The sequence below is a fragment of the Dama dama genome, chromosome 19 (assembly GCF_033118175.1).
Source record: "Dama dama isolate Ldn47 chromosome 19, ASM3311817v1, whole genome shotgun sequence".
Lineage (NCBI taxonomy): Eukaryota > Metazoa > Chordata > Mammalia > Artiodactyla > Cervidae > Dama > Dama dama.
This window is the reverse complement of record NC_083699.1, coordinates 84,619,390-84,638,703: the sequence shown is the minus strand read 5'-3', so window position 1 is coordinate 84,638,703 and position 19,314 is coordinate 84,619,390. Positions and strand designations below refer to the sequence as shown.

General features: G+C 41.7%; 1 protein-coding gene across 2 annotated transcripts in view; it reads right to left on the bottom strand.

Moving 5' to 3' along the window:
- PCCB (propionyl-CoA carboxylase subunit beta) overlaps positions 1 to 19,314 on the bottom strand; it is a 96,799-nt gene that overhangs the window by 39,791 nt on the left and 37,694 nt on the right. For both annotated transcript variants that reach the window (XM_061167653.1, XM_061167654.1), the window contains 2 exons: positions 18,696 to 18,816; positions 17,034 to 17,115 (listed from right to left, as the gene is read on the bottom strand). In XM_061167653.1, coding sequence (XP_061023636.1) covers positions 17,034 to 17,115; positions 18,696 to 18,816 — 203 coding nt within the window. The remainder of the gene's footprint in view (positions 1 to 17,033; positions 17,116 to 18,695; positions 18,817 to 19,314) is intronic.

Genomic DNA, 19,314 nt, shown 5'->3' with positions numbered 1-19,314 from the left:
GAGTAGATACATTTATAACATTTTGATTCCCCTTCCACCTTAGAGAAATACTCTCTCTTGCACTCTGGGTTTCTTCAATTAATATATGCTGGGAATCACTGCATATGAGTTCAGAGGACTCTAACTCACTCTTTTTCACTCCTGCATAGCACTGCATTGTGTGGATGTACCATAGTTTATTCAATCAATCTCCTGTGTGTTGTTTACATTACTGTGAAACTGACATTCAAGTTGCTTATTTTGTAATCATAAATAATGACGTAACAGTAGTAACCTTGTTCATCTATAATTTTGTATGGCGGCAAGTGTATCTTCAAGGTAAATCCCTAGAGGTGGGACTGCTAGGGCAAAATCTCAGATATTACCATAACCCTTACCAGCAATATATCAGAGTGTCTACTCCCCACACACTTACCACAGAAAGTATTTCCAAGTTTTTAGTTTTTGGCCAATCTGACAGAGGAGAAACAACTCAGTGTAATTTTAAGTTGCATTTCTAGCATTATGAGTAAACTTGAACATCTTTCTAAGATGTTTAAGGTCCATTTCATATCTTTTGTGTGTGTGTGTGTCAGCTATCTATTCATGATTTTCTCCTGCTTTTTATCAATTTTAGTCTTTGTCCTCTTAATTTTTTAAAAAGTTCTTTACATGTTAGAGTTATCGGTCCTTTATTTGTGACATATGTCAGAAATATTTTCTCCCAGGCTGTTGGTTGTCTTTTTCCTTCTCTTATGCCACACCTCGGGGCGTGTGAGATCTCAGTTCCCTGACCAGGGATTGATCTCTAGCCCTCTGCGGTGGAAGCAGAGTTCTAATCAATGTACTGCTAAGGGATTCCTGGTTGTCTTTTTTAATATTCATGTTTTTATTTGGCTGCACTGGCTCTTAGCTGCAGAACGTAGGATCTCTGATCTTTGCTGTGGCATGCAGGATATTTCAGTTGTAGCATGCAAACTCTTCACTTCCTGCATGTGGGATCTAGTTTGCTGACCAGGGATTGAACTCTGGTCCCCTGCATTGGGAGTGTGGAGTCTTTGCCACTGGACCACCAGGAAAGTTCCATTCCTGGCTGTCTTTTAACTGTATGTACTTTTTGTTATGCGGAGTGGAATTTTTAAATGTTTACACAGTCAAATTTATCAATTTTTAAACTGAAACTGCATTTTAAATCAGTTCAAAATCCTTTATCCTCTCCTAGAGAAATTGGTCCATGATTTCTTTTAGTACTAATTCACTTATTATATTTAGTTCTCTGATCTATTTGTAGTTTATTTTTGTATATGGTATGAACTAAAAGTATAACTTTATATTTTCCTAACCAGCTTGCCTGTGGTTCAGTGGTAAAGATTCTGCCTGCCAATGCAGAGACGCAAGTTTGATCCCTGGGTCAGGAAGATCACCTGGAGAAGGAAATGGCTACACACTCCAGTATTCTTGCCTGGGAAATCCTATGAACAGAGGAGCTTGGTGGGCTACAGTACGCGGGGTTGCAAAGAATCAAATACACCTTAGGGACTGAGCACGCAACCAGCTATCCAGTCACCTAGCACCATTATTTTTGGGGGGAGGGCCATTTTCTTTTTTTGAATGCAGACCCTCAGCAGTGAGAGAGTGGACTCTTAACCACTGAACTGCCAGCAAATTCTTTAGCACCATTAAAAAGCTCATCTTGCCCCGATAATTTGACATAATACCTTTATTATATGTGCCTGAACTCTATATGTACTTAAATCAACTTCTAACTTTTCTCTCCTATTCCACTATTTATGTGTCAAGACTAGACTGTTTTAATTATAGCATGCTTTAATAAAGGATATGGCCAGAGTTTTTCTTTTGACATTTTTATATTAAATCAATATCCAGGAACAAGGGATGTCTGCATTTGTTTGAGCCTATATTCATGTTTTTCAGAAGTTTTAAAACTTGCCGTTTATTACTAAATATTTTATCTTTGTTGTTATTCAGTTGCTAAGTCGTGTCTGACTCTTTGTGACTTCATGAACTGCAGCCTCCAGGCTTCCCTGTCCTTCACTATCTCCCGGAGTTTGCTCAAACTCATGCTCACTGAGTCAGTGATGCCATCCAACCATCTCATACTCTGTGGCCCCCTTCTCCTCCTGCCCTCAATATTTCCCACCATCAGGATCTTTTCCAATGAGTCTGCTCTTTGCATCATGTAGCCAAAGAACTAGAGCTTCAGCTTTACTATCAGTCCTTCCAATGAATATTCAGGGTTGATTTCCCTTAGGATTGACTGGCTTGATCTCCCTGCTGTCTAAGGGACTCTCAAGAGTCTTCTCCAACACCACAGTCTGAAAGCATTGATTCTTCCATGCTCAGCTTTCTTTGGGTCCAACTCTCACATCCGTATATGACTACTGGAACGACCACAGCTTTGACTAGATGGACCTTTGTTGGCAAAGTGATATCTTTGCTTTTTTTTAATACACTGTCTAGGTTTGTCATTGCTTTTCTTCCAAGAAGCAAGTGTCTTTTAATTTCATAGCTGCAGTCACTGTCCACATTGATTCTGGAGCCCAAGAAAATAAAGTCTGCAACTGTTTCCACTTTTTCACCATCTATTTTGCCAATGAAGTGATGGGACCAGATGCCATGATCTTAGTTTTTAAAATGTTGAGTTTTAAGCCAGTTTTTTCACTCTCCTCTTCACCTTCATCAAGAGGCTCTTTAGTTCTTCTTCTCTTTCTGCCATTAAAGTGGTATCACTACATATCTAGATTGTTGATATTTCTCTCAGCAATCTTGATTCCAGCTTGTGATTCATGCAGCCCAGCATTTCGCATGATGTACTCTGCATAAAAGTTAAATATTCAGGGTCACAATATATAGCCTTGACCTACACCTTTTTCAGTTTTGAAAAAGAGTCCATTGTTCCATGTCCAGTTCTATCTTTATTGCTATGTAAAAGGAGTTTTTACACTATCATATACAATTGGTTATTGTTTGTGTATATGAACACTATTCCTAGGTTAATTTTATATCCTGTTCCCTATTTATTCTATTTATCACACATTCTCTAGCATCTTTAGCATATCATGTCCTCTACAAGCATAGGCTAAACTTTCCAAAGCTTTTGCCTCTAGTTTATTTTCTTGCCGAATTGCATTGGTTCATACCTCCAGTACAATGTTAAATAAGAATGAAGACGGACAGCATCTCAGATCTTAGTGTAAGTATTTCTATATCAAGTAAGATGCTTGGTTTTGAAGAAGTGTGTATTAAAGTCTATCATGTTAAATATTCATCAATTACTAGTCTCGAGTGTGTGTATTAGAAATCGGTGTTGAACTTTCTTAAAAACTTTTCTCAGCATCTATGAAAACAACTACATGATCTTTCTTCCATCTTTTAACAGAGTACATTATAGATTTTCTATATAACCAAGCTTGCATTCCAATAAATCCTTCTTCCTTATGGTATATATTAACACAGTGTTGAAATCGTTAGTTAACATTTATTTGGTATTCTTGCCAAGTGAATGGTAAGTGATGCCAATCTGAAATATTTTTCTACTGTACATCAGGTTCAAGTATCAATGCCATACTTGCTTCATGAAAAGAATTTGTAAAGGGTGTGTGTATGTGTGTGTTTAATGTCTAGTCGCTGAAACAATTTATGTGGCATTATCATACTTTGGTCTTTGAAAGTTTCATAGAATTCCCACAAGAAACTATCTAGGACTGCTGCTATTTTTGTGAAACAACTACTATGTAATTGGGTCTACTTAGGCTTTCTACCTCTAAGAGGGTCAGTTTTTGGTAAAAGGTATTTTCCAAATAAAATGTCCAGTTCATCTAACCTCTTGTGATTTTGAAATTGCTTATATCTCCTTTCTTTTCCTTTTTTTTTTTTTTAAATTAATTTATTTATTTTAATGGGAAGCTAATTACTTTACAATATTGTAGTGGTTTCTGCCATACATTGACATGAATCAGCCATGGGTATCCATGTGTCCCCCATCCTGAACCCCCCTCTCACCTCCCTCCCCATCCCATCCCTCAGGGTCATCCCAGTGCACTAGCCCTCTGGCCCTGAGCATCCTGTCTCATGCATCGAACCTGGACCAGCGATCTATTTCACATATGGTAATAAACATGTTTCAATGCTATTCTCTCAAACCATCCCACCCTCGCCTTCTCCCACAGAGTCCAACAGTCTGTTCTTTACATCTGTGTCTCTTTTGCTGTCTCGCATATAGCGTCATCATTACCATCTTTCTAAATTCTATATATATGCGTTAATATACTGTATTGGTGTTTTTCTGACTTACTTCACTCTGTATAATAGGCTCCAGTTTCATCCACCTCATTAGAACTGATTCAAATGCATTATTTTTAATAATATTCCATTGTGTATATGTAACGCAGCTTTCTTATCCATTCATCTGCCAATGGACATTTAAGTTGCTTCCATGTCCTGGATATCGTAAACAGTGCTGCAATGAACATTGGGGTACATGTGTCTCTTTCAATTCTGGTTTCCTCAGTGTGTATTCCCAGCAGTGGGATTGCTGGGTCGTATGGGAGTTCTATTTCCAGTTTTTTAAGGAATCTCCACACTGTTCTCCATAATGACTGTACTAGTTTGCATTCCCATGAACAGTGTAAGAGGGCTCCCTTTTCTCTGCACTCTCTGCAGCATTTATTGTTTGTAGACTTTACGGCAGCAGCTATTCTGCCCGGCGTGAGATGGTACCTCATTGTGATTTTAATTTGCATTTCTCTGGTAATGAGTGATGTTGAGCATCTTTTCATGTGTTTGTTAGCCATCTGTATGTCTTCTTCGGAGAAATGTCTGTTTAGTTCTTTGGCCCATTGTTTTATTGGGTTGTTTATTTTTCTGGAACCGAGCTGCAGGAGCTGCTTGTATACTTTTGAGATTAATTCTTTGTCAGTTGTTTCATTTGCTATTGTTTTCTCCCATTGTGAAGGCTGTTTTTTCACCTTGCTTATAGTTTCCTTTGTTGTACAAAAGCTTTTAAGTTTAATTAGATCCCATTTGTTTATTTTTGCTTTTATTTCCATTACTCTGGGAGGTGGGTCATAGAGGATCCTGCTGTGATTTATGTCAGAGAGTGGTTTTTTTTTTTTTTTTTTCTTTTTTCTTTCTTTCTTTATTTTTTTTCATTCATTTCTATCAGTTGGAGGCCAACCACTCTACAATATTGTAGTGGCTTTTGTCACACACCGACATGAATCAGCCATGGATTTACAAGTATTCCCCATCCCGATCCCCCCTCCCTCCTCCCTCTCCACCCGATTCCTCTGGGTCTTCCCAGTGCACCAGGCCAGAGCACTTGTCTCATGCATCCAGCCTGGGCTGGTGATCTGTTTCACCCTAGATAATATACATGTTTTGATGCTGTTCTCTCGAAACATCCCACCCTCGCCTTCTCCCACAGAGTCCAGAATTCTGTTCTGTACATCTGTGTCTCTTTTTCTGTTTTGCATATAGGGTTATCGTTACCATTTTCTATATTCCATATATATGCGTTAGTATACTGTATTGGTCTTTATCTTTCTGGCTTACTTCACTCTGTATAATGGGCTCCAGTTTCATCCATCTCATTAGAACTGATTCAAATGAATTCTTTTTAACGGCTGAGTAATATTCCATGGTGTACATGTACCATAGCTTCCTTATCCATCCGTCTGCTGATGGGCATCTAGGTTGCTTCCATGTCCTGGCTATTATAAATAGTGCTGCGATGAACATTGGGGTGCACATGTCTCTTTCAGATCTGGTTTCCTCAGTGTGTATGCCCAGAAGTGGGATTGCTGGGTCATATGGCAGTTCTATTTCCAGTTTTTTAAGAAATCTCCACACTGTTCTCCATAGCGGCTGTACTAGTTTGCATTCCCACCAACAGTATAAGAGGGTTCCCTTTTCTCCACACCCTCTCCAGCATTTATTGCTTTTAGACTTTTGGATAGCAGCCATCCTGACTGGTGTGTAATGGTACCTCACTGTGGTTTTGATTTGCATTTCTCTGATAATGAGTGATGTTGAGCATCTTTTCATGTGTTTGTTAGCCATCTGTATGTCTTCTTTGGAGAAATGTCTGTTTAGTTCTTTGGCCCATTTTTTGATTGGGTCATTTATTTTTCTGGAATTGAGCTGCAGGAGTTGCTTGTATATTTTTGAGATTAACCCTTTGTCTGTTGCTTCGTTTGCTATTATTTTCTCCCAATCTGAGGACTGTCTTTTCACCTTGCTTATACTTTCCTTTGTTGTGCAAAAGCTTTTAAGTTTCATTAGGTCCCATTTGTTTATTTTTGCTTTTATTTCCAATATTCTGGGAGGTGGGTCATAGAGGATCCTGCTGTGATTCATGTCGGAGAGTGTTTTGCCTATGTTCTCCTCTAGGAGTTTTATAGTTTCTGGTCTTACATTTAGATCTTTAATCCATTTTGAGTTTATTTTTGTGTATGGTGTTAGAAAGTGTTCTAGTTTCATTCTATTACAAGAGGTTGACCAATTTTCCCAGAACCACTTGTTAAAGGATTGTCTTTTCTCCATTGTATATCCTTGCCTCCTTTGTCAAAGACAAAGTGTCCATAGGTGTGTGGATTTATCTCTGGGCTTTCTATTTTGTTCCATTGATCGATATTTCTACCTTTGCACTTTTAACTTATCTTTTTAACTTGCCTAGTAGTTATTCTACTCCGTTAGCTACAGTTGTTTTTCTATATCCTAAATCATAAAATTTCTGCTTTATTATTAAATTCCTTTAGAATATTTTATTTTTCTCCAGCTTTTTGAGTACAAAATTTAGTTTCTTTTCTTTCTTTCATTTTTTACTAAGCATTGAAGGCTATAAATTTTCCTCCTCTCACAGAGAGCACTCTGTAGATATTGATAAGAAGTGTTTTTATTATCTAATTCTCTTATAATTCTGTCATGTGTGCAAGTTAAGTCACTTCAGTCATGTCCAACTCTTTGAGACCACGTGGACTATAGCCCACCAGGCTCCTCTGTCCATGGGGTTCTCCAGGCAAGAACACTGGAGTGGGTTGCCATGCTCTCTTCCAGGGGATCTTCCTGACCCAGGGCTCAAACCCACATCTTTTACATCTACCTGCACTTGCAGGAGGGTTCTTTATCACTAGCACCACCTTATAATTCTGTCATTTTGGCTTATATTTTCTCCTTTCATCCAAGAATTGTTTAACAGAAAATTTATTTCCAAATGAGTATATTTATTGTTGTAGCTATAAATTTCTAGTTTTGATCAGTGTTTTTATAATATTTTTGCTTTATGGGCTGCTAGGATGCTTTCTTTCTGACCAAATATGTGATCAACTTTTGTAAATATTCCATGTGCACTTGAGAATAAGATTCATTACCTTTCTCTGCAGCTGCAGCTAAGTCGCTTCAGTCGTGTCCGACTCTGTGCGACCCCATAGACGGCAGCTCACCAGGCTCCCCCGTCCCTGGGATTCTCCAGGCAAGAACACTGGAGTGGGTTGCCATTTCCTTCTCCAATGCGTGAAAGTGAAGTCGCTCAGTCATGTCCGACTCTTAGCGACCCCATGGACTGCAGCCTACCAGGCTCCTCCATCCATGGGATTTTCCAGGCAAGAGTACTAGACTGGGTTGCCACTGGGTTACCTTCTCCTCATTGCCTTTTACCAGGCTGCAACGTCTGAAATACATTCATAATATCTATCTATGATGTTACTGAGGTCTTCCATATATTACATTTTTTGTCCATTTCATGTACATTGCACTAATTATGGTGTGTTGTTTCTACCTATGTCTACTTGAATATCCTATAGCTTTTCTTTTTCAAAGATGGTAGTTGTATCATTTAGGGCAAAGATCTTTTTATCATTATTGTGGATTATGGCTTTTAACATTTGTTTTCAAGATTTTGGATCATTTTTATTATCATTATTCTAAATTCTTTTTCAGGTAGATTCCCTATCTCCTCCTCTTTTGTTTGATTTGGTGGGCATTTTTCATGTTCCTTTACCTGTTGGGTATTTCTTTGCCTTTTCATCTTGTTTAGATTGCTGTATCTGGAGTGGGCTTTCTGTATTCTAGAGGTCTGTGGTTCCTTTTTGTTGTGGAGGATTAACCCAGTGGGTGGGGTTAGACGATTGGCTTGTCAAGATTTCCTGGTTAGGGAAGCTTGCGTCAGTGTTCTGGTGCGTGGAACTTGATTTCTTCTCTTTGGAGAGCAATGGAGTGCCCAGTAATGAGTTTTGAGATGGGTCTATGTGTTAGGTGTGACCTTGGGCAGCCTGTATGTTGATGTTCAGGGCTATGTTCCTGCGTTGCTGGAGAATTTGCGTGGTATGTCTTGCTCTAAAACTTATTGGCTCTTGGGTGGTGGTTGGTTTCAGTGTAGGTATGAAGGCTTTTGGACAGTCACTTATTACTTAAAGTTCCATGTAGTCAGGAGTTTTCTGGTGTTCTCAGGTTTTGGGCTTAAGTCTCCTGCCTCTGGATTTCAGTTTTATTCTTCCTGTAGTCTCAGGACTTCTCCAACTATACAGCCCTGATAAGAAAACTTCTAGGTTAATGGCTAAAAGATTCTCCCCCATTAGGGACACCCAGAGAGGTTCACAGAGTTACATGAAGAAGAGGAGAGGGAGGAGGGAGATAGAGATGAGCAGGAGGAGAAAGAGGGGGACTCAAGAGGAGAGAGACAGATCTACGCAGCTGTCTGTTCCCAGAGTGTTCTCCGTAGCCCAGTCACCTACAAAGATTCACAGAATCGGATTGGGAAGAGAAGGGGAAAGGAGGAAATAGAGGTGTTCTGAGGTAGAAAACAGAGAGTCAAGATTGGGAGAGAATAATCTTCGGTTTAAAAATAGGGCTTCTCTTCTTTTTTTTTTTTTTGTAAGGTTATAGTGTATTGAAAATGAAAATTAAGGAGTAGTAGAGGAGTACTAGAGGACTTTAAAAGAAATAAGAGAAAAAGAAAAATAGAAAATAGAAGAGAAAAAGGAAAGAAAAAAAGAAGAAGAAAGAAAAAGAAAAAAAAAAAAAGAAAGAAAAAAAAAATATTTTTTCCCCCCTAATTAAAAAATCGTAAAAGTCTATGGAAATGAAAGTTAAGGAGTAATGGGGGAGTAATAGGGGATTTTAAAGGAAAATAAAAGAGAAAAAATAAAAAAGAAAAAAGAAAAAAAAAGAAAAAATATTAAAAAAAAAAAAAAAAGAGAGCGAAAAGTAAAATTATATCTAGGAGTTTCTCTGGAGCTGTTGCGGTCAGTGTGGGTTCGGCTCAGTTTCAGATAGCTCCTCGTTCCAGCTTATGCTTCTCGATATCTACAGGCTCCTCCGGTGTAGACAATGTTTCCTAGAGGGATTTTAATCTGTTGCACCAGTCCCTTCTGAAGCGGTTCCCTTTGTTTATTTGGCTTCTATTGCCGGTCTCTTCAGAGCCTCATTTCCGCCCTGACACAGGCGGGCGGAGGTGAACTCTTATTCAGGTAGCTAGTTCCGTCGCTCTGCGGGGAGGGGCTGGCGCTGCCGGGACGGGCTTGCGCCCCGGGGACGGGCTGGCGCTGCCGGGAGGGGCCGACGCTGCCCTCTCCGTCTGCGCCGCTCAGGCTCCCGGCTGTTCTATATGGAGCGCGCCCGGCGCTGCGCGAGGTTCCAGCCCTCGGGTGTTCCACAAAAGCGCGGAAGGAAAAGCTGCGCCTGCTCTCTGTGCCTTCCCCGTCAGAGCGGTCCAGGCAGCGAGGGGCTTGGTGGGCGCACTCTCCCCAGGTGTGGCGCGCCCCCTCCCTTCCGCGGACCCAGTCTCAGTTTCCGCTGGCGCCAGTCGGGTGCGCGCGCCTTCTGCCCTCCGCGTCCCCAGCCCCAGTCCCCACCCGCGCCGGTCAGGTGCCTGCGCCCTGTGTCTCCCCGCGACCTTCCCCTCCTCCCTGCCTCCTGCCTCCGGCGGGGCTGGGCCGGTCCGCAGCCTGCGAGCTCCTCTCTGGACCCTCTCGGTCTCTTTGTTCTGCGAACGGCCGGCAGTGTGTTCCAGCCGGTTAATTTACTCTCTCTCTTTTGGTCTCCCACAGATCAAGTTGGCAACTCACAGAAGCTCCCTCCGATTGTCCTCAGGGCACTCAGGCCCGGACCCTACCCCAAGCAATGCCGCCTAAGACTTCCCGGGACAGATCTCGGTCCTTAGCTCTTTTGTCTCATTTCTTATCTTTTATATTTTGTCCTACCTCCTTTCGAAGACAATGGGCTGCTTTTCTGGGCGCCTGATGACCTCAGCTAGCAATCAGAAGTTGTTTTGCGAAGTTTGCTCTGCGTTCAGTTATTCTTTTGATGAATTTGTAGGAGAGAAAGTGGTCTCCCCGTCCTACTCCTCCGCCATCTTGGCTCCTCCCCCGGCTTTTAACATTTGAAAATGTCTTTCCTTGTCACAGTAAACATTTGAATTTTACATCATCCAATATTAGACTCACACATACTTGCTATTTCTGTTCTCCTGACATACCTTTGCCCATCCCTTATGTTTAACTTTTCAGAATCACTTTGTCTCCTGTATATCGCATATAGCTGGTTTTGCTTTATGAGGTATATTGAACATCTTTTTCTTTTAATAAATGAGATGAATTTAATAAGTTAAGCCATTCATATTTACTGGTATTTTAGATTTTTATTCTTATAATTATTCTGTGTATCATGTTGTATTTGCTGTTCTAAATGATATGTTTTATGTTGTTATTTAAAAAGATGTATATTTTTGATCTAGTGATTGCCACTGTAATTATACCTTTTTAGTGCCTTTAGTCTGTTTCCCCACTTAGTGTCTTTATTAACTGAGTTGTCTACTTTTAAAATCTGTTGAGCCACAACTATCAGTGAACTTATTATTATACTCTTTCCCTCATCCTTCTCTTTCATCTTTCCGTGGCATTTTTCTCTCCAATTGAAACGCTCATTCCCGACCCAGTTTTAGTCTTCTAATTAAATAAGTACCATCAATCCCTTTGCTAAAATTTCTCCAGTCATCTCTTGGTTGGATGAAACTCATCCTCTGGTAGCTTCAAGAAACACCTGGGAACACAGAATTCCCTCAGTTTTACCTATTTAAAACTAGTTTTCTTTAGTCTTCATACATGAACATCAGCTTGGCCAGACATAAAATCCTCAGTCCCATACTCTTTCCTGGAGTCTCCAGGAGTGTTTTTCTATTGTTGCCTTGCTCTGTTGTTGCTTTTGAGAAATCTGCTGCTACTCTAGTCCTCCTAACCTTGTAAGTTTTCATCTTTTTGCCTCAAAGTCCTATTTGTATGTGCACTCTGTGCGCAATCATGACCGATCTGAGGATTTTTTTTAATCTAATGGTTATATGTGGATATTAACTAGAGTTTCATCATTCTTGGTTAATTTTCCCATATACTCAGTGGCAGTGTAGCTCTGGGTCTTATTTCTGGAATGCTTTCTTAGATTACAGTTTTACACATCAATTCTATACCTGTTTGTCCTTCATCAGACACTCCAGTTATATGCATGTTCAGTCTTCTTTGCCACTTTAATCACTTTCTTTATATTCTTGGTTGTCTTCCCCCTTTTTACAACATTCCTTATTAAATTTCATTCAAACTTTCTCCCTAGAGCACTTTATAATTGTCTTCATTTCTGATATGTGATTTTGTTCCCCACATTTTAATTCAGTCACCACTAACTTTTACTTCTCCCTATTTTATGTCTATTCTGTTATTTGTTTCTGAATTTTTCACAGTTCAAGTGATTTGAGGCTACTGAACACAACTGCAGGGTGATCATCTGCTGAATGAACTCTTACTCTGAAAGGAGTTTTGTCAAGTGAAGTTTTTCATTCTCATTTTTGGTTTTCTAATTTTAGTAGTTTTATATAGATAAACTACTTGTATCTGAATGAACAAGGTTGGCAGTTTGGATGGTGAACAAGATTCCCAGTTCAAGAGCACCCTCTTCTGTCAGTATAACAAAGTGCCATTTAGTTAACGGGTGTCTTGATATTAGAGTGGTAGGGAAAGGGGTATTATGACCTTCAAATTTTTGTTTTTATCTTACAAACACATACATTTATCTCTTTCTTCATTCTTCCCTCATTTCATAATTTACAAAGGTGCCTCAATAACCTCATATATGCAGATAACATCACCCTTATGGCAGAAAGTGAAGAAGAACTAAACAGCCTCTTGATGAAAGTGAAAGAAGAGAGTGAAAAAGTTGGCTTTAAAGCTCAACATTCAGAAAACTGAGATCATGGCATCCAGTCCCATTACTTCATGGCAAATAAATGGAGAAACAGTGGAAACAGTGGCTGATTTTATTTTTCGGGGCTCCAAAATCACTGTAGATGGTGATTGCAGCCATGAAATTAAAAGACACTTACTCCTTGGAAGGAAAGTTATGACCAACCTAGACAGCATATTAAAAAGCAGAGATATTACTTTGTCAACAAAGGTCCATCTAGTCAAGGCTATGGTTTTTCCAGTAGTCATGTATGGATGTGAGAGTTGGACTATAAAGAAAGCTGAGTGCCAAAGAACTGATGCTTTTGAACTGTGGTGTTGGAGGAGACTCTTGAGAGTCCCTTGGACTGCAAGATCCAACCAGTCCATCCTAAAGGAGATCAGTCCTGGGTGTTCACTGGAAGGACTGATGTTGAAGCTGAAACTCCAATACTTTGGCCACCTGATGCAAAGAGCTGACTCATTTGAAAAGATCCTAAAAAAAAAGACAAGACCTTGATGCTGGGAGGGATTGGGGGCAGGAGGAGAAGGGGACGACAGAGGATGAGATGGCTGGATGGCATCACCGACTCAACGGACATGAGTTTGGGTGAACTCCGGGAGTTGGTGATGGACAGGGAGGCCTGGCATGCTGCAGTTCATGGGGTCGCAAAGAGTCGGACATGACTGAGTGACTGAACTGAACTGAAAGATGCCTCTCTCTTCCTTTAAATCTTTTCTTCCCAAGAAGGAATACCCTTCCATGACTGCCTTCCTAATTCCTGTGCATGTTTAAATCTCCCCTCTGAAGTAACTCTTCTGAACTAACAGGACTCTTTTCCAATATTTTCACTCTTACAGTGAACTTTATCTCTGAGTGGTTTCTTCTAAATTCCCTTCTCTTTCTTCTGAGCAACATCTCAACACTTCTAGCTCTCCACAGAGACTTATAGCCAAAACTCAAGAAACAGTCCAACTATTTATTGTTCCACTCATTTTTATATTAAGTTTATGGTTTCCTATCTTCTGGTTACAATAAAGGCATGGAATTGGTAGTTGTTTTTTTTTTCTTCTTATTGACCTACATACAGTTTTTCAAGGATGTGTAGAGTTTTGGATTTAGAAGACCATGACTACCCATAAATACCACCTTCCCTACTGCCTTTTTAAAAAAAAAAAAACAATTTTAAGACTTTTGCTCTCTGGTCAAATTCCATTACTGGCCAAATATCCATTCTGATCCAATGGATATAGTCACAAAAACATACTGATACACAGAGATGTTTTCTGCATCACTACTGTAAAAGCAAAAACTATAAAAGACTGAACTGTCCATCAGTACAGTGATGCTTAAATAGTGTTCCACCCATACAATGGAATAACATACAGCCATCATAACAAATAAGGTAAATTTGTATGTCATGATTGGGAAAGAAAGTGAAAAAAAGCAAGGTGTGCAAGTGTCTATAATAATTTTTTTTCAGTTAAAAGTAAATATATTTGACACATATTTGACATATAATTTGTTTTCTGGAAAGATACACAAGAAACTTAATAGTAGTTACCTCTGAGAAAGACTGATGAGGAGAGAGAAAAGATTTGCATTTCACCTTACATGTTTCCATACTATGTTTTCTCCTTTGTAAATATTATTTACTTTTATTTTAAAAGAATTACGAAAGTGTAGCAGAGACTTCTAAGTATCCACCAAAAATCCAGCTTCCATTTCTACCACTGTAACAGAAACGATGGCCAAATGGCCCTCATATTTCCTAACCTCCCCTGCAGTTAGATGTGACTATATCAAAATTAAAGAAAATATATTAAACTTCTGGTTCAAAAATCTGAGAAGGGGGAAAAAATGATTAAATGAAAGGAGAAAAGGAGTTAATACAAAAGCAAAAAACACATAGCCTTAAAAAAGAAAAAGCTCTGAAAGTTGACTCTTCAAAATACCTCAATAAAATATTTCAACTACTAGGTAACTATCAAGAAAATACAGAAGACAAAATGTGAGAGGAGAAAACCACTGAAACAGATTTTGCTGGTCTGAGACTATATAACCCTACATAACCCTATGCAGGTAAAATTAAAAATCTGGATGAAATAGGTGAGTCACAGAGAAAAATTTATATACTTTGCCAAAACTGACCCCAGCAACAGTTTAGATAGTTTAGAGACATTAGCATTAAAGAGCAGAGGAAGTTATCAAAAAGGCACTCCTCCATCAAAAAAAAATAACAATAAAGCACTAGGCACTGACAATTTTACGTGAGAATTTCTCCAAGATTTTTAAAGAGGAGAAAATCCCAATGCTATTTCAGTTGTTCAGTCCATAGAAAAAGAAAGAAAACTTGCACATTCTTATTATGGCACTTTATGAACTGAATTGTGTACCCCCCTCCAAATTCATATGTTGAAACCTAACACCCAGTGTGATTATACTTGGAGACGGGATCTTTAAGGAGATAAACAAGGTCATAAAGATTCAGGCCCTAGTCTGAAAGGACTGGTGTCCTTTTAAGAGGAATAACACTTGGGCAGTGTCCACTCAAGCCCCGTGTGTGCACGACTGTGACGTAGTGCTTCCACTCTCAGTATGGACTCAGAGATGTGAAAGTTTTCTTTACTTTTTGGCCAAAATCACATAACAGAATGATCATATCAGAACTATTTGTAATAGCCTCAAACCAGAAATATCCAAATGACCATCAACAATAGATAAACTGTGGTCTGTTCATATAAAAGATGAAGAACCATGGGAACAATACACAACGCAGACAAATTTCAATTGTCATGTTGAATCAAAGTAACCAGACAGGCAAGACCACACACTATATGACTCCATTCCTATAATATACAAAACCAAGAAAAACTAAACTATGCTGTTAAAAGTCAGGATGGTGGTTTCCCTTAAAGGTTTAGGGGGAAACAGTGCCTGGAAGAGAACAGCAGGGAGGCTTCTCTGTTTCTCTGTGTGATGCATTTGAGCTACTCTACATAATTTTGCTTTGTTTTAGGAAGACTTGTAATTGTTAAAAATAATAATAATGGTTACCTCTGTAACTACACCTATTTAATGCTCTTGGCCCCTGGAGTTAGCAATTGGAGAAGTCATCAGGAGGGCTGTCATTCAACAGAGGGACAAAACCAGAAGCCAGGTTCCAGAGAGGAATAAAGGAAGAAGAGACATGAGGAGATGAAGGAAAAAGGGAGAAAAGACTGTGGACAGCAGTTAAGCAGAAATACAGGTAAAGAGGGGCATGTTATAGCCAACAAGAAGTCCATACATGTTCAAACACATTGATTGCCCAAAGGAAGGAGTTACGAGAGGGGGAAGTTAAACCAGGTAAGAAAGCAAGAGGCCAGATAGACAGGGATGGAGCAAGGAGCCCTGGTAAAGGCACCTCATTCCTTGAGCCTGGGGAGATATGATGTGGGGAGTTGGGAGGGTGATGGTGGCAGGGGTAGAAATGGGCAACAATGGGCTAGAGGAACCTGATGCTCTTAATTTTCTCCATAAAGGAAATGCCAATGTCATGTGATCCGAGTACGGAGTAGACAAGGAAGTTAGGGTTTGGGTCAGGAAGAGTGAAGAGGATAAGACCAGGGGCTGAGCGGAGGTTCACAACACATATTCAAGCCAGGGGCCAGAGAGGCACACTGAGGACCCAGCTCAGGCTTCGCCCCAGCAGGCTAGCAACACGGGTGGATGGGCAGATGACTGCAGCCTTGAACCAGGGATGGCACTCCATAGGATCAAAGGAGAATCGGGGCACTGATGACAAAAGACGCCATTTTACCTTATTCACTGTAACTCTGGACCTAAAATTACCCATGCTGGGTATGCTTTCACTCTCTGAATCTCTTACCCAGAGGTGAGGTCGCCAAGGTAGGGTTTTGTCCGTCACAGTGTCACTAAGAACAGGGCCTGGCAACTAACATCTGGCACAACGGCAGAGGTGTCAGTGAGAACAGTGCCTGGCTACCAAAATCTAGCACAATGGCAGAGTCCAAGCTGGGTCAGGAAGGAAGTGTCCAGAAGGCGCGGAGGGCTCCAGAAGAAAGGGAAGGACAGAGACAGTGAGAGATGGACAGGACAACTGCGAGGTGCAGAGTAGGGAAGGCCAAGGTCAGAGGAGGGCATGCTGGAGGAAGGGGGCTCGCATGGTGCTCAGCCAGCAATGATCCCGGCAACAAGGATCAGCTGCTGACTCATGCTGGCTTCCCACAGCACAGGGGAGAAGGAACAGGTCCCTGGGGGAGCCAGGCCTTGGGAGAGGCTGTCCCCACAGAGCTGCCTGGGCTGAATTAAGCGAGAAGAGCTCAGAGCTCAGAACACATGGGGAAGCAGGAGGGAGACAAGGGCCATGGACAGGCGCCTCCAGTTCACTCCAACACTGTCCTCTTCACTTAATGAGCCGGGAACCCCCTACACCAAGAAAGAGGTACAAAGGACTCCTGTGCTCCTCAGACCTACACACATACCCCTCAACCGTCACAGGATGCCTCGTGAACTCTCCTTTCTCTAGAGAAACAAAACGCCCTCTGAGCATGAGACCCCAGACAGAAGTGTGTGAAGAGTCAACCCGCCTCAACTCCAGGCTCTGGACACACGGCCCCTTCTCCATGGCCAGGGCCAGCAGGGTGGCCAGAGCCACTGACTCTTTCCTCAACACGTTCCTCAGTGCCCTGGTTCCCTGCCACCCCACGCCCTGGCTGTGGTGCCTGCCGTGAGGGTGTGTGGGTCCTGCACCTCCTCACTGAGCCAAAGCACAAGGACATGCACACTGCCAAGCCAGCAGACAGACAGACAGATGTGGCACTCACAGCGTGGATGATGTCCACCATGTTGTAGGCTTTGGTAGATTCCAAAGGGACAATTGTGTCAAGCTCAGGAACCAGACGGTCACTTTGGGTAGAAAAAGAAGTAGATGTAATCAACATGGAAGAGTCGGTTGCCTTCTGTGGGTGGTGGGGGATATAGGAGAGGGAAATGGGGGAGACAAGAGTGTAGGGGCTGGACTGATTCTGTCCCTGCCGGGCTTGCAAAGCAGTCCCCAAAGATACATTCCTATGCTACCACCACATTAAAATGAACCTGAGCTTGATATTAACCTAGAAGATCTTCCCATTTTCATTTAGAGGAAAAAAATGAGCTTATTCTCCTGAATGTGGTGATGTCTTCATTTATCCTCTGAACACTTCCCACACTCCGGGGACTGTACAGGGTACTAAAAGACATGTAGTGAACAAGACAATGCCCATCCAAGTCTGTCTTGTGGGAACAAGACAATTCCCACACTGGGATTTTGGGCATCACCCCACCCAGTAACAAAGGCCTCCCTTACTGTTCATTCGCTGTTTACTCAGACACATACAGCTTCCCTGGGACTGAACAGACAGCAGCTATGGCTGGGCCAAAGCAGGCTATCAGACATGTGTAGGCCCTTGGTCCCTAACACCTTCAAAGATGTCCTAAACTTTTCAAGAACCCCCACACAGTGCAGAGGCTTAGAAAAGGAGGCTGTGCCCATTGCTCTGGGCCTGGTGACCACCCTCCTCCTTTTCATGACCACACACAGTGGGTCACTGGTTGGGTCCCCTGAGGAGTAATGAAGGCAGACAGGAAGGGGTCCCGGGGACATGATTCTTCAGAGCAACCCTGGCCCAGACACAGCCCAGAAGGTGGGAGCCCAGGTCCACCCACAGGGGAGGGTCTGAAAACGGCTTCTTCTCGAGGGACACAATTTCAAATCCTTCTGCAGAAGTCGTGTAGGCCAAGTGAGTGCTCCAAAATCAGAGAGGACACAAAGTGGAGGAGAAAGCCGCCAGACGTCTGGAGCAGTGGTTCCCCAGCTGGGCTTCTGGTTTAGTCTGTGGAGAGCCCCCACATCAGACAGTGGCCCACATAAGCAAGAAGGAAAGTGAAGAAGGTCTACGCAGGGTGGCCAGCAACACGGCCTTCCCCAGGGCTGCCCTAGCGTCTGGCCACAAGCAAGTGTGCATAAGCAGATTTCCTAAAGGGCACACTGTCTGTATCAGTTCACACTGATTTACTTCAAGTTAATACAAACAAACAAAATCTATCTCATTTCTGAACAAATTAAGACTTCCAAAAATAATATTTTGGGGCCCCATTTTTTTAATTCCCAAGCTACTTGTCAGGTATTACAGAGAGGAAAAAAAAATAAAAATAAGATCTTTTGGGACTTCCCTGGCAGTCCAGTGGTTAACAAGCCACACTTCCACTGGAGGGAGCACGGGTTCTATCCCTGGTTGGGGAACTAACATCTTGCATGCCACACAGCATGGCCAAAAATAAATATTAAAGTTAAAAAAATTTTAATAAACAAATGACATCTTCTTGGCTTCCGTACCCAGACAAGCCACCTTCCACTCCACAATCTATTCCTAGCTGCCCGCCAGGGCAGACCCTGGAGGTCCAGCCAGGGCAGGGGGACCAGAGAAGGACTCCAACCTGCAACTCACCTGGGGTCATGGCACTCAAGGACAGGAGCTGGGTCCTGATTGCTGAGAGGTAGGTAGTTGAAGAACTCCCGGAGATTACACAAGGCATCAACGTCATTCTCAAAAGCCCGGTGGGCCACGCCTGAGAAGACAGGGAGGACGTGATGAGCCAGGGCGCGTGTCAGCCCAGAGACGCAGCTTCATGTCCACCTGCCTCTTCTAGGGCAGGCCGGCTGACAGCCCTGTTGCTGCCCGCCTCCACTGAGAATGGCACCCCACCACACACCTTCAAGCTGATCCTCTGTCTATGCAGCCTGTTTCTTCTGCTCCAAATCTACACCCCTACAGGGGTCACTCCTTATATTAGACAAGTTTTTGCCCTAATATCACCTAGTCACTGGGGTTTCCCCTGGCCCCTCTCCCAAACACAGCCCACTATGTGAATTATATCTCAATAAAGCTATTACTAAAATATAAATATATATGTGTGCATGTAGAGCATATTTTGGGTCTTACCCTAAGACTACAGAGCTAAGTACATCAGACACAGCCCAAGAGCCTAAGATTCAGGACACCAAATGATGCTTTTAAAGCTAAAATTATGTTATAAAAGAAAATATAATGTAACAAACAGTCATTC